At 48.3% G+C, this 24,895-nt stretch overlaps 3 protein-coding genes across 16 annotated transcripts in view; all 3 read left to right on the plus strand.

The window, feature by feature from the left end:
* The window catches only part of MYO9B (myosin IXB), a 43,544-nt gene extending 37,079 nt beyond the window's left edge, over positions 1–6,465 (plus strand). For 9 of the 13 annotated variants that reach the window (XM_077788792.2, XM_085562492.1, XM_085562489.1 and 6 more), the window contains 11 exons: positions 31–142; positions 293–363; positions 800–992; positions 1,312–1,440; positions 2,017–2,122; positions 2,749–2,880; positions 3,836–3,959; positions 4,385–4,432; positions 4,911–5,050; positions 5,299–5,426; positions 5,575–6,465. In XM_077788792.2, the coding sequence (XP_077644918.2) occupies positions 31–142; positions 293–363; positions 800–992; positions 1,312–1,440; positions 2,017–2,122; positions 2,749–2,880; positions 3,836–3,959; positions 4,385–4,432; positions 4,911–5,050; positions 5,299–5,426; positions 5,575–6,011 (1,620 nt within the window). In that variant the 3' untranslated portion in view covers positions 6,012–6,465. Of the gene's footprint in view, positions 1–30; positions 143–292; positions 364–799; positions 993–1,311; positions 1,441–2,016; positions 2,123–2,748; positions 2,881–3,317; positions 3,510–3,835; positions 3,960–4,384; positions 4,433–4,910; positions 5,051–5,298; positions 5,439–5,574 lie in introns of those variants that run through there. The other 4 variants (XM_085562488.1, XM_077788793.2, XM_085562496.1 and 1 more) reach the window with 3 other exon arrangements.
* A 185-nt stretch (positions 6,466–6,650) lies between these two features.
* On the plus strand, positions 6,651–12,049 carry USE1 (unconventional SNARE in the ER 1). Its single transcript, XM_021547022.3, has 8 exons — positions 6,651–7,053; positions 7,214–7,263; positions 7,797–7,875; positions 8,351–8,503; positions 8,714–8,732; positions 9,454–9,484; positions 9,721–9,883; positions 10,095–12,049. Exons 1-8 carry the CDS (start codon positions 6,916–6,918, stop codon positions 10,275–10,277), a joined length of 816 nt encoding a protein of 271 aa, XP_021402697.3. The 5' UTR covers positions 6,651–6,915; the 3' UTR covers positions 10,278–12,049.
* A 6,188-nt stretch (positions 12,050–18,237) lies between these two features.
* INSR (insulin receptor) overlaps positions 18,238–24,895 on the plus strand; it is a 54,402-nt gene continuing 47,744 nt past the window's right edge. The window contains exon 1 of one of the 2 annotated variants that reach the window (XM_085562506.1): positions 18,238–18,256. In XM_085562506.1, coding sequence (XP_085418632.1) covers positions 18,253–18,256 — 4 coding nt within the window. In that variant the 5' untranslated portion in view covers positions 18,238–18,252. Of the gene's footprint in view, positions 18,257–18,885; positions 19,043–24,895 lie in introns of those variants that run through there. The other variant, XM_077788794.2, reaches the window with a different exon arrangement.

Below are 24,895 nucleotides of genomic sequence, written 5' to 3' on the forward strand. Positions count from 1 at the left end.
GTTCACTGGTTTCTTTCTGTCTCTCACCAGATTGAAGAGCACAATGGCCACGTGTTCACAAACTACCAAGTGAGCATCCGGCAGTCGTGTGAGCACTGCTCCTCCTACATCTGGCCCATGGAGAAGGCCTGTCTGTGCAGTGGTGAGTGAACACCTCAGGTGTGCAGACTGCTTGTGCCTCTGGCTGCTGCAGGTGGGCCTGGGTGAACAGGCCGTGTAGGAAGTGGGTAATTCAAGGTGCAAAGTGTTTGAGTGTGATTTAGATGCTTGTAACAATTGCTTCTTTCTCTAGTTTGCAAGCTGACTTGTCACAAGAAATGCATGTCCAAAATCCAGAGCAGCTGTACCTCCTGTGGGAAAAAGGTAAGGCCCGTGGGTCTGGGATGGGGTGTGTGGTACCAGAAGTGGTGCATGCAAAATGCTGTCTTTATTTCTCAGTAAATGAACAGTGAATTCCCAGGCACTGAATAAAAATTGCTTAAACAGTTCCCTCCTCAGTCACAGGGGGACCCTGCACTTGCAGAAACAGCATTCTCCTAGAAGGTGATGCTTGAGCTAATTTAGGAACCCTTCTCACAGAGTGTGTGTGCAGTGTTGGCCAAACTGATAAAGAAATCCTGCAGTGTGAACCATAAAGACTCTTTATTGCTGCAGCTGAGCAAATCTGCCTTATGATCAAAGCCAGAATAAAACGCTCGGCTGTAGTTTCTGGAAGCATGAGTAGCTGTAGCAGGAAGCCATGGCATTGCCTAGCTTGGGAAGGGGAATGGACAGTGGGTCACAGCTGTGTCACCCCCAGGGCGAGCAGGACACCGAGCCCCGGCACTTCGGGGTGTGCGTGAGCGCCCTGACCAGCGAGAGGAACTCGGTGCCCGTGGTCTTGGAGAAGCTGCTGGAGTACGTGGAGATGCATGGGCTCTACACAGAAGGCATCTACAGGAAATCAGGATCAGCAAATCGAATGAAGGAGCTGAAGCAGTTGCTACAAGAAGGTCCAGGCAGTGTTGTCCACTCTTTGCATGTCATTGCATGATATCAGTTTTCCCTGCAATTCTTTTCTATCTGAAAGTATCTGTCACTTCTTAGTGTTTAATAACAGCTTTTTGCTGACTGTGCAGGCTGTATTATTTTTGTTGGCTGCCAAAAGCTGTTTAGTACCTTTAAATTGCTATCTTTTGCCTATTTTTAACTTCTGAATTGCCAATTGGATTATGTGAACAGGAGATTAGAATGTTTCTAATCTTATTTCTATAGTGTCTTATTGTGTGCATCAAAGGAATGAACTGCTCTAAATAAAACATTTCTTTTTAGACCCAAATTCAGTGAAACTGGAGAATTACCCTATTCACACCATCACAGGGATCCTTAAGCAGTGGCTGAGGGAATTGCCAGACCCACTGATGACCTCAGCACAGTACAATGATTTTCTCAGAGCTGTAGGTAGGTTTAAAAACCATTCTTCAAACATTTCTGCTTTAACTCATTGTGTCCTTGGGAAAATAAATTCTTAAGATGCTCATGCTGACTAAACAGCTCCTTCCAGTGAACTTACAACAATGATTTTAGTCATTTTACATAAAACACTTCAGGGAATTTCTCCTCTAGCTTACTTGGTCTTACTTCAGGATTCTTTTTTTATTTTTAATGTGTCACTTACAGCTGCTCTTTCTAAAAACTGAATGAGCATGCTAATAAGTTTCCTTTCAGGAAGGGGTTTTCTTGTTATTCTGAACCAGATCTGGATATACAGATAATTTAAATACCTAGATTCTTTTAACTTCAGTGGGATTAAGCACGCTGGATAGTGTTGGAGGTCTTAGTGTGTCACTTGATGATGGCTAGCACAGCAGCACCTGAAAATGCAGGATAATTGCAGTGCCATGAGTGGTACTTCAACATGCAGTTATAATAGTTGCTAAATGAAATTACAATAAGACTTATCAGAATTTAGGAATTTTAAGCTTTCCACTAGCTTTGCACAGCAATTAATATATTGTATTTTCTCCCTTCGTGCAGAACTGCCAGAGAAACAGGAGCAACTTTGTGCCATTTACAGTGTTCTGGAGCAGCTCCCACAAGCAAATCATAATACCTTGGAACGACTCATCTTCCATCTTGTCAAGTAATGAGTTTAATTTCTTCATTTATAGAGAAACTGTGATTCTGAATGCTGCTTGGAAGCTTTCTAAAGTGTTTAACACCTTCAGTGTCAGTGTGGGGATTGTGCTGCTGGTTTGGAAATGAAAGAATTGAAGCTGGTAGTTGTGCTCACAAACAGATGTGTGTGTTTGGATCAAACCAGGTAAAGCAACTTTGAAGACCAGGTAGATCTCAAAGCCTTGGTGAATCATCCAAGCACTTGGATGTAGACAGAGAGGCTTGTAGCGTACTGAGGATGAACTGCTGGTAAAGGGGCTGCTCTTAGCCAAGGAGCCTGTGGACTTTCCAAGCAGCCCTCTGAACATGGGCAAAAGGGATTTTTGAAGAGAAGATGCTGAATCAACAGACATACTTTCAAGAAGCTACCTGACTAGCTTAACCCGGGTGACTCCCTGATCCTTTGATACATTAAATGTTGTCTGCTTAGTAGGTATGAAATAATTATAACACTTCTTTGGACTGCTGTACATACTGAGTGTCCAAGAGGCCTCCTTACGTGTTATTTGGGAACTCTTCAAGGTGTGATCAGGGTGTTTGTATTCTAGCAAGGTCCACTTACAATCTCTCTTCCTGGATGTTGAATTTCAGAGTGGCTTTGATAGAAGATGTGAACCGCATGTCCCCCAACGCCTTGGCCATCGTGTTTGCTCCGTGCCTCTTGCGCTGTCCTGATACCTCTGACCCCTTGACCAGCATGAAAGATGTCTCAAAAACAACCATGTAAGTTTTGGCAGTCTGCTGAGAAGCAGAGTTTTGGAATGGGATGGAAGGTCAGTACCACTACTTGTATTTCTTACAACTTTATTTGTATCAAGCTGAAGAAGCTGAGGTTCAAGAGTTGTTGAATTCTAGCTCTGCCAGTGCTGCCAATTCATACACCCCTCTCAGACCTTCCACCTGTCTCCATTTCACTAAGCATAAAGTAGGATGATCCATAAGTCTTTACTATGAGGTTTGTGTTTTACATCAAGATAATCTATTTTTTGGGGGGCTTGTACCTTAATTATCTATTTTGCTGAGATACAAGACATAATAAACAATATGATATAGAATTAAGCTGTCTCCTGCATACTTGGAATCCCCTGGTGATCTCTTCTGCATTGTTCTTTGAATTGAAGAAGGTTCTGTCCTTGACCCTCTCTGTTCTCACCCTCCAGCAACTCTGGCTGTGAGAGCCCCTCACCATCCTCACTGCATGGCTGGCCTTGCCTCTGCCTCCAATGAAAGCAGAGTTTGAAAAATGACAGCTTTTTGTAACTTCTTACTCACCCCTGAGGCCATAGAGATGCAGAAGGGCAGTTGCAGGCTCGTTGTGTCTCTGCCAGCCTGTGCCAGCACAGGGACAACAGGTAGAAGCAACAGGAGCTGTTGGCAGCTGTGGTAATGTCTGTGTGCTCACCACTGTGTACAGCCAGCATGGGAGGCTCTGGTGATCCCAGGAGGAACATGTGCCATTACCTGTCACCATTACCTGTCCTGTTGTGCCTGCTGTGTTGGACTCTTCACCCCGTTACCATGCAGTGCTGCTGTGAGGGATGGGCTGGGACACTGTGGTCACACTCCAGCCACATGTGTGTGACAAATACCCCCCAGGCCAGGAGCAGCATCTCATCCCACCATGTTTCAGAACCTTCATGGTATGAGGCAGCTCAATAAGCTCTTGCCTTTCTCACAGGTGTGTAGAGATGCTCATAAAGGAGCAGCTAAGGAAGTACAAGATAAAAATGGAAGAAATCAATCAGCTGGAAGCAGCAGAGAGCTTTGCTTTCCGACGGCTCTCGTTGCTTCGGCAGAACACAGTAAGTGTTGAAATAAAACTTCCAAAGTAAAACTTCCACCAACTTCTTGGGGAGGGGGTGCTACTTCTCCTGTCCATCCATTTAGTGTGTCAAAAATCAGCTGGAGAAAAACAACTGCCCAAAGCTGTACGTAGGAGCTAAATATACAGCTGCACTGAAGTTCTGATAAATGAAGGGTGCAGGGGCAGGAATCTGCTTCTGTACTGTTCAAAAACTGTTCCCATGTAATTCTGTCAGTGGAACTAAGATTCAGTGTCTGACATGGTAAAAGAGTTCCTTCACACTCCAGAGATGGCTGGTGTGCAAAAATATGCTGCATTCTAGGAGGGAAAATACTCTTCGTTTTTGTTGTACTGATTAATACAAACCAAACTGTGTCTGATCAGAGGCTGCATATAGTGAATTTGGTCTCCATCTCTCTCTAGCTCTGGCCTATAAAACTTGGGTTCTCTTCCCCTTACGAGGGGAAGCTGGTATGTACAACTGCCTGGCTCCAGTGCATGGGTTTTTCTTATGGTACTCTTGCATGACTAAAATACTTACACAGGTTGTAACTCAGTTTTAAACACTCTTTTGAACAATCAGGACTGCATGTACTGGTGCAACTTCCTCCCCAGACTGCATGCAGGGCTGCTGGGCTGTTCTGTCATCACCTGATATTTTATAGACACTCTATGTAACTTACATTGGATGTAATAATATTACTCATCAAGTGACTACTAAAACTAAGCTGAGCCTAAAAAAAGGTAACAAAAAAGGTAACAAAATCCTGGATATCGGGTGAATAGGAAATTTTCTTACTTTTTGAAACATTTGTGTGGATAACTAACAGCTCTTCATCAATTCCATCAACCCCTCCTTTGACCCACTCATTTGTCTTCTACTCTGAAACTTGCAGATGGGTGTAGCTGCTTGTGGCTGAAAAGTGTTACATGTCAATCTGTCTTGCAGAATAAAAACTCTCAGGTCAAAGGAAATGACAGTGGCACTTCAGAGCTGGACTCGGTGCATGAAGAGGAGGATGTTTCTGAAGCCAACAACCGGGAGAAGGAGATTCTCATTGATCGCATACAGTCAATAAAAGAAGAAAAGTGAGTCCCCTTTACCTGATCAGGCCATGCCCTTTGCACTGGGAGGCAATACAGGTAGTAAAGAAGGATACCTTTTGTCCAAAAGGATCTAACTCTGTTCTGTAGGCCTTCATGAGGGGGAAAATGAAAATACAAAGCACTAGCTGAGAGAAAATGAAATGAATAGTTAATGACTACATGCTTTACCTCTGAACTGAGCTGTGTAAAGGTGCTTGTGTCAGAGGTGCTGCAGCCTGTGTTTGATGCAGGGAGGAGATCACTTACCGCTTACCTGAGCTCGACCAGCGAGGCTCTGACGAGGAAAACGTGGACTCGGAGACCTCTGCGAGCACAGAGAGCCTGCTGGACGACAAACCAGGCCGGGTGGATACCGAAGGTCAGTATTAAGGTAGTAAGTGCTTTTTTTTATTCTACATCTTTCACTGCATACAGCCAGGTGATCAAACATTATCTGGTCACAGTGGCTCATATCGAGTTACATTTTAGGCCTGCTATCAGTCTCTAAGTATCTTATTTCTTTAAAGCAATTATTGGATTACACTGCTGTGCTCAGAGCTCCAGCGTGCCTGCCAAAGACATTTGCAAAGTGCCTTCTCTCCTGCAAACTTCATCAGATTCTTACTCTGCATCCGTGGCTTCAAGGCGCAGATACTCCTTAACACTGTCCAAGATTAAAGTGCCCCGTCGTACTCCAGTGATGCCAACAGCAAACATAAAACTTCCTCCCGGGATGTTCAAACGTACAGAATCCCAGGACGAGGCTTTCGCTAAGGAAGAGTGTCAGAGGGTGCAGTGGAGGGAGCAGCCAGCGAGGCGGACAGACAGCATCCACTCGGTGTACATTGCACAAGGGTCTGCACTGGCCCACGCTCAGGAACTCGGGGATGAATACGAACCCACAGCAAAACTCAAACGCAGGTTCTCAGACCCTTACTCTCACATTCCCTGTGTGGAGGAGTGAAATTCTTCAGCTCTCTGGACTCTTCTTGAAGTTGACCACAGCTTTGGCTTTAACCCTTCGAAGGCTGTGAACTTGTTCATGGTCTTTTAAGTGGCTGTGGGGAAGGCAGCCTGGAAATGCACAGTATTGTAAGGGTTAAGCAAGGTTGTTAAAAGCAAATATTCTTCACTTTAAATTAAAACCTTGCAAAGAAAGTAAAGCCTCATGTAGAATAAAATACACAGATTGAGTGTACAGGAAAAAGCTCCCCCATTCCGCTGCTGTGCCTTTTCCATTTGCCTTACAATGGATTCTGATGGGACCAACAGTGAGTTTAGGTCAATGTGTATTGCCTTAATGTTTTGTATGATTTTATGACCATTTTGTCTATGGTTTACAGAACTGTTGATAATAGCCTTAACTGAGACCAACATGTATAAAAACGTTTATTAAAACATTGCACTTTTAAAAAATACGTGGTAGTTGATCTATGCCTGTCTAACAGGCAATTAATTTATTCCAAAGGAAGCCTTTAATTGGGCTACTGTTTTTATGAAGTGCTGATAAGGAACGGGGGCAAGGGAAGCGGTAACGCGGCTGTGGTGTCACAGGGGAGGATTTTGGTGCTGCTGGAGCAAAGGCGGAGCTCCCATGCTGGGTGTGCCGTGCGAGCCGCCTCGCCTCTGTGCCTGAGGGCGACCTGCGATCCCACACCGGCGCTTTGAAGCGCGGCCGTGCGCCGGCCCCTCACGGCGCTGCACCCTGCTGGAGTGAGGGAGGGCTCGGCCACAGCGCTGCCCCGAGCCGCAGCTGCCTCTGTGCCCGTGTGCACGCCTCGGGTTTGCGGCGTTTCGGGGAAACTGGGTTTTTTAAATAAGCCGGGGCGGTGACGGCGCTTCCCGCCCCTCCCCGCGCCCGCCCCAAGATGGCGCCCGGCGCTGAGGGGAGTTCCGGTGCCGCCATGGCCGCGACGCGGCTGGAGCTGAACCTGGTGCGGCTCCTGAGCCGGTGCGAGGCGCTGGCGGCGGAGCGGCGGGACCCCGAGGAGTGGCGGCTGGAGAAGGTGAGGCCGCCGCTGCCCTCCCGCCCCTCTGCCCCGCAGCACCGCGTCGGGCCCCTCAGGAACCGAGACGGGGAGCGCTGTGCTGTCAAATCCACAGCCTTTGCGCAATAGGGTGTTTCTCCTTAATGCCGTCGCTTAAAAATCTTGTTTTTGCCCTCAGTATGTGTCTGCTCTGGAGGACATGCTCCGGGAGCTGAAGAAGCAGTCCAGGTGAGCGCCCTGAGTGCCTGGAGGGGGTTTGCGCTTCAGGGTGTGCCAGGGGAGGTTTAGGTTGGATACCAGGAAAAATTCCTTCAGTGAAAGTGGTAAAACACTGGAACGGGCTGCCCGAGGAAGTGATGGCGTCACCACCCCTGGAAGTGTTCAAAAAGAGAGCAGAAGTGGCACTTTGCAATATGCTATAGTGGGAATGGGGAGATTCAGTCAAAGGTTGGATCTTGTGATCTTGGAGGTCTTTTCCAACATTAATGACACTGATTTGATCATCTCTTACCTGTAAATCAGCCACAGCCTACAAAACACCATGGCAGTGTGTGCTTCCCTGTGGAATACATTTTCCTTGAGCCCTCCCTGCCTTGGAAAATGTGATTTGCAGAGGGTTGGAAGTGTATTCCTAACCTGAGGCTATTTCTGCTTCTTTGAAAAACCATGTGGGGTTTTTTTGTTATTTCATTTGGAAAGTAGAACACTAGAAAATGCTGATAACTTTTGGTTTTGATATTGTTATCTTTCAATTCCAATAGCAAGCCAGCCCCTGAACTGCTGAATGAATACTCTCGCAAAGTGGACTTCCTAAAGGGACTCCTAGAAGCTGAAAAATTGGTGAGATCTACTAGTTCAGCTTGAAAAGATTTCAGTAATCTGTGTTTATCTATTACCTGGCTCCTGTGCTTACATTTAGCTTACATCTCAAAATAACAGTTGTTAAAATCTTATTAGGCACTCCTTGTGAAAGCCTGAATAAATATATTGGATTCATATTTTGTTAAGAGGAAGTATGGTATGAAACTTCAAAAGCAAAGTGTGCATTGTGTTCATCTTTCTCACTCCTTTGCTGTGAGATGCAAGGGCAGGTGCTGTCCCTCAGGCCTGACACCTCTGTGGGCTGGTCCCAGGTCACCTGGAGAGCTGTGCTGGGTTTAGTCAGTGAGGTGCAGTCAGCTTTGCTGTTCAGGCTGACTTCACTGTTGGGGAGCAGCTGTGGGATTGCACCCCCATCCTTGTGGGTCACCCAACAGCTGCCTCACACTGCAGAGTGTCACATCCATGACTGTTCTCTGCTTTTTCCCACTCCCAGTCTTCATCTACAGAAAAGGCTCTGGCAAACCAGTTCCTGGCCCCTGGGCGCACCCCGACGACAGCCAAGGAGAGAACCCCGGCCACCAAAACCGTCCACCTGCAGACCAAGGCGCGCTGCACGGGCCAGATGAGGAGCGAGCTGCTCGGCACGGTACCTCAGCACTGCTGCTGCTGCTTCACAGATTGTCCTGCTTGTGTTCAGCTGCCTCGGGTGGCTGTGTCTCAGAAGTGTCCCAGGCTGGGTGGGGAGGCACCTCTTTAGCTCTAAATCCTGGGCACAGGCACTCTGCCAGGCCTGTGGGGCTGTCCTGTATCACTGACCCTTTGTAATCTGCTGATTTGGTTCCCTTTCTCCTCCCAGGACCCCCTGGCTACTGATGGTAAGTTCAATCTGTTGGTTCTTCTAACTGTAGTCAACCTGAGTCATACAGAGAGGGGAAGAGGGAGGTCAGGTGTTTTAAGATTTCCCAAAGTGTACTTTTAATTTAGTGCCTCAATTCTTTTCAAGGCAACAGATGTTAAAAACAAATTAAACCAAAAACTCTTTAACAGTTGAAAGCAGAAGTGTTGTTATCAATGGTGGGCAGGGACTTGCAGGAAGCTCTTTTTGTAGCATTCGTGCAGAAACAGACATTCTAATTACAGAATTAGCAGGGGCAATTTATTTTGTGTCTATTCCCTTCTGCTCTGAGCAAACCATGTGATGCTGGGTGTTTTGAGTAGGTGTTGTTCAGTTCCTCTGGAATACACAGCCGTGTTATTCACGTAGGGAACTGGGAGGAATTAATTTGAGGTTTCCATAGCTACTGTTGGAGCAGCTGGAGCTGGGCCAATCTAATGTGTCCTGAAAGAACACCAAGACACATGGGCTGAAACCCTGTCCTCAGGGATGTGATTCAGCTGGGGTTTTTCCCCTCTTTTGATGTTGGGTGTCCTTTTTTCCCTGCAGAAAGCAGGTAGGCATTTGACACCCATATTCCTTGGGGGTACAGGCTAAGTAGGATTTGGAGAGCCAAAAATCCCTTACAGGAGACTTATTTTTTCAGCCAGTGATTGCATGGGAATTTATAACATGCTAAACACTTTTTTATATTTTTCCAGATTCTGAGGAGTTGAACATAAGGAAGCGAAAGTAAGTCAGAATTTCTCATTCCAGTGCTTAGTGTTTTGAGGACTGTTTCCCCAATTTAAAATCCCAGATATGCTTTAAATTGGGTGAAGTGTCTGTTTATAGAAACCAAAATATACTGACTTCAGTTGACTCAGTGGGCCTTGCTGTCTTGTAGAGATGTAAAACCTGGGGAAAACTTGTGAGATCAGCCCAGAGGAAGTATAAATCCCTTTTTTTTTCCCCTTGTGCTCTTGCAGAGGCCTCACATCAGACGAGAAGCAGTCAGCAGTGGAGTTGGATGCTGTGCTGCAGCACCACCAGGACATGCAGGAGAAGCTGGCTGAGGAAATGCTCAGCTTGGCTCGCAGCCTCAAAAACAACACTCTGGCTGCCCAGAACGTGATCAAACAGGACAACCAGGTAGCACATGTTGAGCTGTGGCCCCTCAGTTTTGCAACCCACGAGGTTCAAGTGCTGATGTGTGAAATCCTGTAGCTCCAGATTCCAGCTGGGATTGGAGTGGGGAGACTGGGGGCAGCACCTGCCTGCAGTTGAACCTTTTCTCTGTTGGAGGAAGCTGCCAGACCTGGCAGCTGTGAGGCTGACACTGTTTGCTCTCTTTGCTCCACAGACACTGTCACACTCCCTCAGGATGGCAGACCAGAACTTTGAGAAGCTCAAGGACGAATCCGACCGCCTGGAGCAGCACGCCAAGAAATCTGTCAACTGGCTGCTCTGGATAATGCTCATTGTAGTCTGTTTTATATTCATCAGCATGATTCTATTCATCAGGATTTTCCCCAAACTGAAATGATTCTGTTTCTTTTACTTCAAGCTGCCTGCAGTGCAGTGGGAACACAGCTGATATAAGAACTTCACAGTCAGTGTCCTTAAAGAGGCTCTCCAAGGCCTACCTTGCATCTCCTCCCTGTGCAGGCAGTGCAGGGTTTCCTGAGGAAGGCTTTCCACACTTGCATACTTGTTTACTTGGTGACTGTTATTGCCTCTTGTGGGGAGAGCTGAGGTAAGGATGAGAATTTACACTGAGCTGCTAACAAATTCTTCAGTTTGTTATAAATGCAGTTATTTTTAATGTGTTTGTGACAAATGTTATGGCTCCTAAAAGGCGATTAGTCAATACAAATTTAAATAACAGTTGAAGTCTTACACTCTTTCCTGTCTTCACAGCTTTTCTGTACTGACCTAGGAGCTTGCTGCCAACAGGATATTTAATTTCAGTTATGTACATACACAGCTGCAGGTGTTGAAAGAGAATTCTGTTCAGGTGCTTGCTTGGCTCAGATTCAGAGTATCAACAGGTAAAACTCTTCTCAGGCTCACCTTTTGCCCACATAGGTTTTTGGGACTACAAACTTTACCATTTTCTCCAGTTTAGATTGCTACAGGACTGGAGGTGCTTTCTGTGCAGTGTTTGCCTCCCTTTTGTGTGTGTAAATGTTCTCACTTCTCACTGTGGTGTTGATGCTGTTGCATGAAGGAAACACTGTGACCCTGCCACCTTGGAACTGTACACACAGTGCTGCAGGTGGCACAGACCTCACCTGTGCAAACATGCTTGTGCTGGAAGATGAGGGCAAAGGAAGGTGGTGTCTTCAAGATGGAAGTAATAATTTTAAAAAATATTTAGCCTTTCTTTTTGAACAAACGATTCCTGTTGTCTTCAGAGTTCACTAAAATAAAACAGAGAAAAAAGAAACTCATATTTTTAAAATACTGCTGCTGCTAGAAAGACTTGGAAACTGCAGTAAAGCAGGGTTTGTGTGACAGCCTGAGAGTCTCTGTAGGTGTTTGTGATAAGCTGCAAGCAAAGCCTCCTGCATCCTGCTGGTCAGTGCTCAGGTGTATCCCATGGAGGTGAGGGACAGCAGGTGACCCTGCCTGTGCTTTGGTCTGGCACCAAACCATGGGGTGTTCCAGGCCTGGCTGCTGATCCCAACAGCCCCAGGACAAGGGATGGTGGGAGAAGAGTTGTCACAATTGGATTCTTAGGAACATCCAGCTTTGCTTTGAATACATCCCAGAGCTCCAGGCTCTGTGTCAGAGCTGTGCTCTTTTCTGCACAAACCCATCTCTGGTAATGAAGACAGTTAACATTTTTTACACAAAATATTTCTGTTCATTTAACACTATGTTTGCATTGTAGTATGCCACTCACCTATGGATTATCAAATGAATAAACATAAGGTACAGCTTTTAACTCCAGCTACTCAGATATCTGCAATATACTCCTGTTTTATTTGCCTTGAATTTAGAGAAATTTATAGTTGTAGCAATCAATTTATGGACATTTCTACTTTTCCCAGTTGTTTTCCTTCATCTGTATGTAATGTTTGACATTTCATTGTGCTTCATTAGTCAATGCTGTGTCACCAAATTATTTTTCAGTTCTGATTATTCACTACTTTCCCTGCAGGCATTTCAATGCTGAGCTCTTCTCTTAGAGGCTGAATGTGATGCTGGAATGGTTTTTGTGTGTGTGATTTTGGGATGCAGCATTAATGCTTCATCGTCCATAACGCTGTCCTCTATTACTTGAAATAAATTATTTTTTCCTATTTTACAAAAGATTTGGTGCTTCATTGCTGACAAGTTTAAAACTGAGTTTTGCTATCAGCAAAATGGGTTGCCTACAACTTTTTGGCACTTACAAATTAGGAAATTTTTGATTGGAAAGACATGAAAGGGAGCTGCTAGTGATAGCTTGTCTCCACGAAAACATCCACCTCTCTAAGTCACGGATACTGATTTACTAAGAAGCGTGCATGGAGTGAGTTCAGAAACCACTTAACTTTGCCCATTGACACTCCATGGGTGTTTGTTATTTGAATGAATGGCCAGGAGTGAACTCTGTAACAGTTTTTATCTCCAGTGGCCGTTGAGCCTCTGCTTCCTGGGGCTTCTCTCCCAGGTGGAAGAATGTTCCCTTCTTCTCCCAACCCAACGGATGCACTGCCCTGCACACAAAGGCTGGGCTGTTGTCTTTGCTTTTCTCGAGTTCATTTAGCAATTGCAGTCATTCAACACCGCTTTGAAGATGGGAGCCAGTGCTATTTAGAATAAACAATGACTCAGGGCTTTGTGACATTTCCCAGATGAATGATAGTTTTTATTTTTGACTGACCTGTGGAGGGTGGTGGATGCTCTGCTGCTCCAGCCCTCGGCTCCATTTTGTGGCACAGGGCTCTGTGCAGCTCTCCACAGAATATGTATAGAATATGTATAGAAATGGCCTTCTGTGAGAGTTGCTTAACTTTCCCAAAAGCTTGGGAAATCCAGATGGGGAGATGTTTATCAGGCACAGGGCTGCGCCTTGCTTGGCTTCTTGGCAGACTACCTGCTTTGAGAGAGCAAGGAAATTAAACCAAAACCCTTTTGGAGGCTTGGGTCACGTCAGGCCAGTGGATGCAGCAATTCAGAATCTGGCAGCAGTGGTGACTCTGGGTCAGTCTAAGCTTTTCTGGCAAACATCCTTGGCGGCAGAGACTCCGTGTGTTACAATGCTCAGTGTTTAGCAGTGTCCTCGTCACAGATGGGATGTGCTGGAAGGATCCTTCACAGAGTGTTGATGCAGGAATGGCAGGAGCAGAACACTGGATACAGTGGCTCCTGTGGCTGGGCAGTCCCAGGTTTTGGGTACGTGCTCCCTTGGGTTTTCTTTGCTCTTTGTGCATCAGGCTTGAGAGGCTGTGAGCAGCTTGCCCAAACTGGCAGCTATTCTGCCAGAAGGGAATATCCTATGAAGAGTGAAAAGGAGGGAGTGGGCAGAGCAGGGTTCTGTGTGACACTCAGCATCACCTTCCTTCTCACTGTCTACTGTAAACCTGCCATGAAACCTCAGAATTGAGTCTTATGATTTCTAGTTACAATTTAGTTTCTTTTACAAAAGAAATTCTTTCCTGTGAGGGTGGTGAGGCCGTGGCACAGGCTGCCCAGAGCAGCTGTGGCTGCCCCATTTCTGGAAGTGTTCCAGGCCAGGCTGGATGGGGCTTGGAGCAACCTGGGATAGTGGAAGGTGTCCCTGCCCATGGCAGGGGTTGGGATGGAATGGGATGGGCTTTTAAGATCCTTCCAAACCAAACCATTCTGTGACTCTGTGAACCGTAAAAACTGTAATGGCAGGGCTAGAGCAGCTCGGGGCAGGTACTCAAATGTCGCGGTCTGCAGCAGAATTCCTGATGTAATTCCCAAGTCCGGGGCCTGGCATGGGGCTGGCTGGGAGCTCCTGTCCTGACCTGCCCCACTGCTGGGAATCCGTGCACTTGCCGTGTGTCCCACTGAACGGGAGTGACATTAAACCCCAACGGCGCTAAATCAATACCACCTGTCACATGATGCCACCGTGACATTTCTGGCATGAGCACTCCCTCTAATAGGAGCTGGAACTGAGAAGCAGCAGCAGTTAGTGAATAATGGATCAGATACGGCTGATTTGTAACATTTACAGAGGGAGGGCGTGTCTCCCAGCGACAGAACAAACCGGTTATCAAACGGGAACTGGGAGTTCTGACTCGTCCAAAACACAAACCCTGAGCGGTGCGGAGCACAGAGCCAGGGTTGGGAACCCTGCTGCTGCCAGCACTCCCTCCAAATGAGACTCTGGATCAACAAAAACAGGCATTAGCGTCAAGAAATAACCAAGGAAGGAGGGGCTGGGGGTGAGCTGTGGATCAGAACTGGTATAGCTGGTGGCTGGGCTGGAAGCGGCGTGGCCGTGCTGGGGGCAGTGACACGGCTGTGGCCACTGCCCTGCACGTGGTGGCTGATGGAGAGCAGGGAGCCTGGCAGCAGGTTGTGCAAAACACACCTGGGGCTGCCTGAGGTGAGCAGCAGAAGCTGTAGGGAAGGATGGAGGGTGAGGAGGCTCAGTGGGCTGAAGGCCACATCTGTCTGATTTTCTTACATCTGGGCCCTGCTCACCAGACCCAGGTTGGGAACGCTGACACTACTTTGGTTTTTTCAAGCTGTAAACTTTGATGCTGAATTAGAACAAAAATATTCTTACAAGGAATTAAAAACAAGTTGAATATTGCGTCTGCCTCTGTGACACCCAAAAATCAAACTGCACAAAACCAGAAACTGGACCAAAAAAAAAAGCTCAAATGAGGCAGTGCTGCAGTGGAATTTGCTTCCTTCATCTCCAGGGTCTTTGATGTGCATGTAGCAGAGAGATGCCCTCTGCCATTTTCACCCTGGTCAAAATTTGTATTAGTTCATGTAACAATAGAATTCTCCAGAAGGATCTGACAGGGTTTCCTGTTTCAACAGCAAAAAGCTGAGAAGCTGAGACTTCTGTCCTTAGCACATAAAGTGACCGGATCTCCATCCTCTGAGCCTCCTCACTGAGAAAAGTCACTTATCGGATTTGGTGTGGACGGAAGGAAGGGTAAGAAAGGAACTCTGTCAATTCATGACGTGAAATATTTTATATTAAGAGATTTGGCCAAGGGTGTTGTGTGACCCTAAACAGGATGAGATAATTTTCCAAGGTCAGCTCTCCTGTGCTCTCAGCGTTAGGTTTAGTCACCGCAAAGTCAATCCCGTAAACCTTTGCAGCAACATCCTGCCAGTGATGCAGAGACTTGGCTGTTGTTGGCTTTAACAGCAGCTCTGCTGCATCTTCAAAGGGCAGGAGGCTGCATAACGTGCAAGTTGCCTGGTGAGAAATGTGTGAGCAGGAAAGAGTGCCTGGCACATCAATAAAAACAGTGCAACCTGAGCCATGGGGTAACTCTTCACCCAGGCAGTTGCAACTTGTTGTTTAAAGAAGGCCACAGTGAACTGGGGGAGCAGAAAGTGGGAATTCTGACCTCAGCTCAGCCCCAGGCTGATGTGTGGCTTTGGCTCCTGAACTGGTTTTCAAGCAGCTTAGTTCTTAAAACAGAATTGGTACCAATGAACCTTCCTGGTGAGTCAACTGCTCCAAAGCTCCTTTGGGGCACAAAGTTTGTGTTCCTTGACTATTCCCAGGGTGGTTAATTAGTAAGGAACTTTAATTTGTATGGCTAAAGACACACAACCTAAAACCCACCCATGTGTTCCAGTGCATAGAGAAAAAGATGTGTTGGTTCTCAAGGTGTGAAGCTCTCAGCAAGCTCCATGTGTTGGTGCTTGGGAGCTGAGCTGGGTTCTCTCTCCACAGACACTTGTGACAGTACAAGGTTGTCACTGCTGCAACATTCAAGCTGCTTTACAAAGTCATTGTCCCTACCTGTGTGTGCAAACGTGGCTCCTGCTCCAGGGATGGGCTTCCAAGAGCTTCAGTCCTGAGCAGCATTGATCTGGAGGAGGGATCTGTTGGGAATATGGTGCTCTTAGATTGGTTTGATGTGGAGGCATCTGTAGGACAGAGCAGTAGACTTTGGACAAGTGATGGAGGGACAGGACACAGGGAGTGGCTTCCCACTGCCAGAGGGCAGGGATGGATGGGATATTGGGCAGGAATTGTTCCCTGAGAGGGCAGTAAGGGGCTGGCACAGGGTGCCCAGAGCAGCTGTGGCTGCCCCTGGATCCCTGGCAGTGCCCAAGGCCAGGCTGGGCAGGGCTTGGAGCAGCCTGGGACAGTGGAAGGTGTCCCTGCCATGGCAGGGGGTAGGATGGGATGGTCTCTAAGGCCCCTTCCAACCCAAACCATTCCATGATTTATGTAAGGAATGGATCAAACCAAAACAAATAAGTCTTTGTAGGGTCAAACAGATGGATACACTCTATTGCAAGTCTTTCTGTACTTAATTTTCTCAGGAGGATTCAGATCTGAACCCCCATGGTCTTTGATTGTCACAGTTCATAGCACTTATCCCTGCTTATTTCCAAGTTATTCTAACTAAAACATAAAACATCTGTAGTGGAGAGAAAGAAATATGACTGTTGCCAATATTTAATATATCAAACTGGTGATTTTAGTAGCTTCTTGAATCAGAAATAAAAGAAAAGCCTGCATTGCAGCTATTAGGAGAAAAAAAACCAGAACTCAAGAGTAAGCAGGTGTTGGCTTAGTTTCTAAGCGCCCACATTGCTCCTGTTGGTTTATCTGATTGCAAACCAAGTGCACTGTAGCGTGTTGAATATGTAGCAGTGGATGTATGGGAAAGATGCTGGAAAGGTTGCACCCTGATGTTCTTAATCAGTAATTAGAAACTAAAAATAGTATTTTAAGGAAAGATAATAAATCTGTAGCCTTTAATCCTCATATGCCAATGTGTAAACTGATATCATTATTACATGAAAAGCAATGAGAACATAAGTGAGTAAGCAAGAGCAGGTTGCTGTTACAGTCACAGTATAAATTCCACACAGCCCGAGCTGTCCAGGTGATGTTTGGCTCTGTCTGTTTTATGCAAAGTCTACAGTCATAAAGTAAGTTAATTTGCAAGCAGAGAATGCATACTTTTGTTGTTTATTTCCCTTCCTTAAGTGTCCTTACTTCCTGAAGCAGTTGAGCATGAGTGGGGTTCTGAGTCTCTCTGCACTTGTCAGCTTGAGGCAGCAGCATGGATTTGTGAAAAAAGGACAGAAACGGGGGAAATGCCATCCCATGACTGTGGTTCTGATGGGCTGAATCAACAGCTCCTGTGCTGTGCAGACACACATCTGCTGTGCTGATGACAGAGAAAGCATCCCCACTTAAGCAGAGCCTTTCATCTCAGCATTTAAATAGTCTGCAAATGCTGAGATGTAGTTATTGTTGCACAGGTACCATCCCAGCTAATCCTGCTTACACTGGTCAAATCAGGCCGCCGGTCTTACCCTGTCCAACAGGGAAACTTCAAACAGTATCAGGGGCTGAGTCACACCAGCAGAGCCACGATTTCACTGACCAGCCCTCCCCTCAGTCACACTGTGTCGTGTCCCTGGGACAACTGCAGTGATTCTTTACCTGGAAAAGCAATGCAAAATACTTTAAATAGGGTAAACTCATAGTGCAGACAAGGGGACTGAGGCACGGTGACCTGCTGGTTAACACTGGCCTGCCCAGGGTCTCTTAATGTCAAGCAGAAGTGAGAGATCTGTTCTAAGCTAAAGATGGTGGGATAAAAATTGTAAAGAATGTCTATTTGCCAAGCATTTTTTAATTAAAAAAGGCTTTATTCCAGCAGTTTATAACTCATTTGTCTCGCAGAAATGGCTGAAAGCAAGAGCCAGATAAAATTACTGGAAGTTGCCAGGAAACGTACTGTCATGGCTTAGCATGAGTGCAGTGCAGAGATGATTAAAAAAGGCACCAAATGATGAATCCCACTGCAAAAAGAACCAGAAATCTGCAATGGCTCTTTGGGTTCTGTGATACTGAAAGCAGTGGCAGTGGTAGACAGTATCCTCATGGCAAGCTCTGTCCAGTTCTGCGGGAGGAGGAGGGACACGGGCAGAGCCAGGGCAGCAGCCCTGCTCTCAGCCTGGGCTGTCAGCACTGGGACAGAGAGACAGAATCCCAGAATGGTTTGGGTTGGGAAGGACCTCAAAGCCCATCCAGTGCCAGCCCTGCCATGGCAGGGACACCTCCACTGTCCCAGGCTGCTCCCAGCCCTGTCCAGCCTGGCCCTGGGCACTGCCAGGGATCCAGGGGCAGCCACAGCAGCTCTGGGCACCCTGTGCCAGGGCCTGCCCACCCTCCCAATAAAAATATTTTCCCTAATCTCTCACCTAACCCTGCTCTCCTTCCATTTGAACCCACAGCGAGGTCAGGCTGCTCAACTCCTGCGTTTCACTCGCTGCACGCTGCCGAGGCCACTGCGGCTCCTCGGGCAGCACCAACGGGGCTCACAGCCGGCTGGATGGGTGGGTGGGCGGACGGGCAGAAGGACGGACGGACAGATGGAGGGGTGGGTGATGGGTGGGTGATGAAGGGCGGCTGGATGATGAAGGGTGCCTGGATGATGAAGGGCGGCTGGGTGATGAAGGGTGCCTGGATGATGAAGGGTGCCTGGATGATGAAGGGAGGCTGGATTATGAAGGGCGGCTGGGTGATGAAGGGCGGCTGGGTGATGAAGGGCGGCTGGATGATGAAGGGTGCCTGGATGATGAAGGGTGCCTGGATGATGAAGGGAGGCTGGATGATGAAGGGAGGCTGGGTGATGAAGGGAGGCTGGATGATGAAGGGTGCCTGGATGATGAAGGGTGCCTGGATGATGAAGGGAGGCTGGATGATGAAGGGAGGCTGGGTGATGAAGGGTGCCTGGACGCCGCCGCCGCTCCTCCCCCGGCCCGTCCCGTCCCGTGCCCGCGCTCCGCGCCGCCTCTTGCGGCCGCCCCGCCGGGCTCGCAGCTGACGGGGGCAGCCCCTTGTTTACCGGCCGGGGCGCCGCCAGCCCGGCCTGCGCTGCGAGGGGCCGCGGGGCCGGGGCCGACTCCGCGGGCAGGGAGGGGCCCGGCGCTATAAAGGGGCTCCGCGGGGGCTCCGCGGCGATGCTCGGCCGGGCCCGGCCCCCGCGCCCGCCCCGCGGGCTCTGATTCGCGCCGGGCGGCGGCAGCGGCGCGGGATGGGACCGAGAGCGGCGGCGGCCGCGGCGGCGCTGGCCGTGGCCGTGGTGCTGGGAGCCTGGTGCGGCCGCGGCCGCGGCGAGAGTGAGTCGGGGCCCGGCCGGGAGGGCTGGGGGGCTGCGGGCGGCGGCGGGGCGGGCCCGGGCCCGCCGTGCCCTTTGTACCTGCGCGGGGCCCGCGGGCAGCGCGGCCCGGAGCGCTCCCGGGTCACCTTCAGCCCCGGCCCGGCCCGGCGGCGGCCGAGATTGGAGCGGCACGGCCGGGAGGGCAGCGGCGGCCCCGGCTCTCCCGGCCCGCGGGGCCCCGCGCGGGCGGCGCCGGGCCGGGGTCAGCGGGGCCGCGCCCGGGGAAGGGCACGGGCCCCTCTGCGGAGCCGCTCCCCGGCCCTTCCATGGGCACTTCCCCCGTTCCTTCCCCGGTTCCTCCCCGGCTCCCCTCCCCGGGCCCTGCCACGGTCTCTTCCTCAGTCCCCTCCCCGGTCCCTTTCCCGGTCCCCTCTCCGGCCCCTTCCCTGGGTCCCCTCCCCCGATCCACTCTCCGGTCCCTTTCCCGGGTCCTGTCCCGTGTCCCTTTCCCGGGTCCTGTCCCGTGTCCCTTTCCCGGGTCTCTCTCCCGTGTCCCTTTCCCGGGTCCTGTCCCGTGTCCCTTTCCCGGGTCCTGTCCCGTGTCTCTTTCCCGGGTCCTGTCCCGTGTCCCTTTCCCGGGTCTCTCTCCCGTGTCCCTTTCCCGGGTCCTGTCCCGTGTCCCTTTCCCAGGTCCTGTCCCGTGTCCCTTTCCCGGGTCCTGTCCCGTGTCCCTTTCCCGGGTCCTGTCCCGTGTCCCTTTCCCGTGTCCCTTTCCCAGGTCCTGTCCCGTGTCCCTTTCCCAGGTCCTGTCCCGTGTCCCTTTCCCGGGTCCTGTCCCGTGTCCCTTTCCCAGGTCCTGTCCCGTATCCTTTTCCCGGGTCCTGTCCCGTATCCTTTTCCCGGGTCCTGTCCCGTGTCCCTTTCCCGGGTCCTGTCCCGTGTCCCTTTCCCGGGTCCTGTCCCATGCTCCTTTCCCGGGTCCTGTCCCGTGTCCCTTTCCCGGGTCCTGTCCCGTGTCCCTTTCCCGGGTCCTGTCCCATGCTCCTTTCCCGGGTCCTGTCCCGTGTCCCTTTCCCGGGTCCTGTCCCGTGTTCCTTTCCCGGGTCCTGTCCCATGCTCCTTTCCCGGGTCCCTCTCCGCTCCCTCCCTGGTCCCTTCCCCAGTCCCTTCTCGGGTCCTTTCCCTGATCCTTTCCCCGGTTCCCTCCCCAGTCCTGTGCCCCCGCCGCTGCTCGGCTGCCTCAGAACCGGCTCCGGTTTCAGGAGGGTTTAGTGTGGCCAGACGCGGAGGTTTTGTCTTTAACCACTTTTAGGTAGTGTGCCAAATCCACAGGTATTAAGATGGGAGAGCTCCAGGGGAAGGCTCTGTGTGTACACAGGGGCTTGTAAAATACTGGGCAGGGGTATGAAGATGTTGTGTTGGAGGTCACAAGCTTGTTAAACCCGCGGCTAGCTCCAGGTTAAGCCTTACGAGTTGTTTTGATGGGTTATGTTAAATAAACTTGCTCAGGAAATCCTTTTAATGGGAGGTTCTTTAATTTTGGGCGATTCTTGCCATTTTTTTTGACAAAAGGAAAATATTTATTTAAAGACAGCTAACTGGATCCGTGGGTCATGTCTCACATAGACAATCTACCTGTTGGCTTTCCCTTCAGAAAAGGCAAGAGCAAGAGAATCAGTTCAAGTACTGACAATACAGTGATGGACATTATTGGGATGTGTATGGGATTCAGGGAATAAGGCAGGATGCTCCTGTAAGACAGCCTCTTTTTCCAACAATAGGACAAGTCACGTATTTCAAAAATAACCCAGTTTCTTCCCTCACACGTTTGAAACCTCACAAGAGTCCGGTGACACTGTGTTACCTTGGGAGGGTCAGTCCCAGCTGCTGTGGGCAAACCTGCCCGCCTCCAGCAGAGATGGAAAAGGCAGTTGACATATAGCACTAATAATAAATAAATACGTGTGCAACTGGAGTCCAGCAGTTCCTAATTTGAAAACACTATTATTACTGCCACGGCGCAGCCTGTGATTTGGTTATTTATTTAAATCATATTTGCTTTTTGGGGTTCAAGCGTGTCTATGTTCTAAACTCCCTAATCTTTGCTGTGTTACAGCGTGGTAGGAAAATGTTCTCTTGAGTTCATGGATGGAGGAACAGGGGCACAAGACAGCAAAGCAAAGCGTGGGCTGGAACATTTCCATATCATTTTTACTGTGCAAATACTTCATGAAATATTCTACAGACAGTTCGGACCGTCGGGGTTTTGATGTTTGAACGTGATTTAAAAGGTTTTCAGCTGCTCTGGTGTTTGATTCTATTTTCTGGGGGCTTGGCTCAGTTTTCTGGGAATGGTGAGGTCATGGAGCACCACAGTGGGGATGGAAAACAGAAACAAAAAACCAGAGGGGGAAATGCACGTACAAGAGCTGCATGAGCAAACAAGTTGTTCCCTGAGCAACGGGTCTGATTGAGGCAGCTTTCTTGGAGATCTGTGCCCTGTGTTCCCACAGACAGGCTCTGCAGGTACAAAATTCCCCCCATCCATGGTTGTCCTTGTGTCCCATGTGTAAATGTCTCTCCCTTTTGGTGCCTTTAGGTAGCCTTGGAGAAGATTTGGGGGCAAGCAGCAGGTGGATGGAGGTTGTTCAGTAGAAAAATGGAGTGGATGGTAAAATTCACATTTCCATCTGGATTATGAGTTTCTCCTCCTCAATCCATCCCATTTTCCTAAATATTTTAGGAATACTTCATGTGAGAGCACTCTTCCTCTCTTATATGTGGTTAAAGGTAGTTACTGAGTTCAGGAGTTACTGAGAGAAGAAGAAAGGGTTAAGGAAAGAAGGCCTGACCTGTGCATAAAATGAAGATCCATATATCTTGTTTTGGGAAGAAAGACAGTTTTGTGTATTTTTTTTTAATGACTGTGTAAACATAATGCAACTTCTTGAAATAAATCTCGCACATGACTCATGCCTGTCAGTTCACTAGCTCTGGTATTTGGGGTGGGATTTACCTCACCTAGTTTTAGGCATCTGGTAATGAAGCAGCTTCCTTTGGGCTCCTTTTCTGGTTAATAGAAAACTGATCAATGCAGTCATGGGTGTTTAGAGCACTCTTCCTCCCTTTCTGAACTCTTCCCCTAAATTTAGGAGCTGCACATGTGCTCCAGTACCTGCTGCTGATGTGAGAGTTGGGAATGCAGTTGAGAGATCTCTGCCTAAATCACCCTGTGGGACAAATTTCGCTGTGTATTGCTGTAGTAACACACTTTAAAAATAGGTTGCTTCTTAGTTAGTATCACATCTGGTTGATACAGATATTTTTGTGCTCGTAAACTCATTAAAAAACTGTTCCCTTGCCCCACGTCAGGCCTGAGTTAATTTTTTATGTTGAGACACTCAGTCTAGAATGAATTTTTTTATGAGACCAAAAGCAGGAATAAAGGAGAAAAAAGCATGAGAATAAAGTAGGAAAAGTGAGTGCAGAAGGGCAGGGCTGTACCAAACCCAGGCCCCAGCATGTCCTGTCCCTTTTTTGGGGCGAGGCAGCGCAGTGGCTGTCTCTGAACAGCGTAAAACCCCAGAGCTTTCTGGAGGTCACTTTTGGGATTATGGAATAATCCTTGTGGAATATCAATGATGCTGCTATGGGCAAGGTGTGGAACCTGTTCCTGCTGCCTTTGGAGCAGGGAGGATCCTCAGGTGTGTCAGCTCCAGCACCGCCGCCGCCGTTACCCCGAGCGATCCCGGGGTGCTGCCACCCCAGCACTGCTTATCTCTGCCTGGAAATGGGGCAGGACACGTCCTGTTTGCTCTCTGGGTTTGGAATCAAGTGAGGGGAGCATAAAGACAGCCCAGCCCAGGCTTTAAAGGCCAGACTTGGAGGGCTTTGAGCGGTGAGAGGTATCAGGTACCTGAGATGTTCCCCGAGGGCTGAGGGTTTATAGGGGCTCATTTTGGAGTCCTTATCCAATTTTCTCAGCTCGAGGTATCTGAGGTGCAGAAATGAAGCATGAAAATCCATATTGCACAATTAGATGGTTTTTATATTTAGCAAACAATTGCTGCACTAGGCTAGGAGCTGTCACACAGTCCTTCCCTCTAACCTGCTACCAGGATGTTCTCCTGTCTCAGCAGTTAATCCCAAGAAACAACCAAAAATCCTTTTCCCAGTCTCCTAAAGCCACTTCTAAAAATCAGCTTTATGTAGAATTGCAATGCTTTTGACCCAACCCAAGCAAGTGTAATTTTTTTACAATAGTTTGTTTATTCAGTAGGCAGCAAAAACTACCAAAAAAAGCAGAATTAACCAATAGTTACCTCAAATGGTTTGTGTTCCTTCTGTGCCAGATTGCCCTGATCTTGATTGTTAAAGGCCAGAGCTCTGAAGCAGTGAATCATTAAGGTTTAGTATCCACATGATTTACTATAAACAAGGTTTAAGTTCAGCTATTCCCCTGGTTAGACTCTATCTTGAAAACTTAACCTCTGGCATCAGATCTCGTTTCTTCATTCAGGACCTGAAGGTTGTTACCAAACCAGTTTGTCCAAGAGGCTTCAGCATCTTGGGATTTGTTTGTTTGTTTTTTAAAGAGCGTGGCTTCAGCTTGGTTTTCTGGGGGGGCTGGTGGAACGTGTGTAGGATGATTTAGTAATTTTTTGAGTGAGTAGCTTGGTAGCAAGGATGGAGCTGTGCTTCCTCTGGCAGCTCAGAGCTGTGCTGTTGTTTCTGCTGAAATTTAGGAATTTATGTGTAGTGGGGGTTTTGCCAGTAGTTTGCACAGGAGCAGCTTTGGGCCTACTACTGGTGAATCAATTTGTGATTTTTTTTATTTCCCTGAAAGCTGATTTATGTGTTTTTTGAAACCAGGTTGTCTGTATTATAATTGATGGCACAACTTTGCTCTCCTTCTTCTGGGATCAAACCTGCCTTGCCTTCCTACTGAATGGTTGATTAATTCCCCTGTCCCTGCAGAAGAAATACTATCGAGAGAAGCTGTGGAAAAACACTTATTACTTTGCTTAAAACTGCTTCTTGTTGTCTTGGTAACAATAAATTTATGGGGTGACTTAAGCTGCTACTGCATGAACAGGAGATATAAACTGCTGAAAATTCAAAGGCATGAAAAGATGGAGAAACCTCCAACTAAAAAGCCTATTTTGTTTCAGATGTTCTTAATTCCTTATTATTCTCTTTGATCTTTGAGGTGTTAAAAAGAAAGAGCTTGGATACCATTTATCACTTCAAAACTAAATTGAAGTAGAACCTGGAAAATAATTGTGTGATTTTTCTCTAAATGTGGGGAAAAGCAGCTCATGAACCATGGGTGTTGTACTTCCAGCTCTGGTAGATCTATATTTTTAACTCTTCAAAAGCTTCACTCATTTCTTTTTAGATTCACCTTTAGCTAACCTTTGTTCTTTAACACATCTTTTCAAAATATTTGGAGTTGTTAGCCTTTGGTCACCTTTTCTGCAGCCTCCTATGGGGAATCTGTGTCAGGATGGGGAGAGCTGGAAGAGAGGGAGGTTTGTACCCTGTGGGGGTGTTCAGATGGTTGAGTTTTTTGTGGAGCTTGGAAGATCTTTGAGCAGCTGTTTGGACCAAGAGCAGCATGGCTCATGTTAGTGGTGATCTCCAGAAGCTTGAAAGGTCAGGAGCAGAGTAATTGAATTGGTTTTGAGTGTTTGAGGGAAGGGGTGAGAGCTGTGAACTCCAGGGCTGCAGTGACCAGGAGTGCCAGGACCCAGGGAATGGCTCCCACTGCCAGGGGGCAGGGATGGATGGGATCTGGGGCAGGAATTGTTCCTGGCAGGGTGGGCAGGCCCTGGCACAGCTGTGGCTGCCCCTGGATCCCTGGCAGTGCCCA

The sequence above is a fragment of the Lonchura striata genome, chromosome 28, assembly GCF_050655825.1.
Source record: "Lonchura striata isolate lonStrDom1 chromosome 28, ASM5065582v1, whole genome shotgun sequence".
NCBI classification, from domain to species: Eukaryota; Metazoa; Chordata; class Aves; order Passeriformes; family Estrildidae; genus Lonchura; species Lonchura striata.

What these genes read in the sequence shown, in the direction of transcription:
- USE1 (XM_021547022.3), top strand. Translation starts at nt 6,916, where the DNA reads ATGGCGCCCGGCGCTGAGGGGAGTTCCGGTGCCGCCATGGCCGCGACG. An exon ending in TCCTAGAAGCTGAAAAATTG is followed by an intron (nt 7,876 to 8,350) that starts GTGAGATCTACT and finishes TCCCACTCCCAG; the next exon opens with TCTTCATCTACAGAAAAGGC. An exon ending in TTGAACATAAGGAAGCGAAA is followed by an intron (nt 9,485 to 9,720) that starts GTAAGTCAGAAT and finishes GTGCTCTTGCAG; the next exon opens with AGGCCTCACATCAGACGAGA.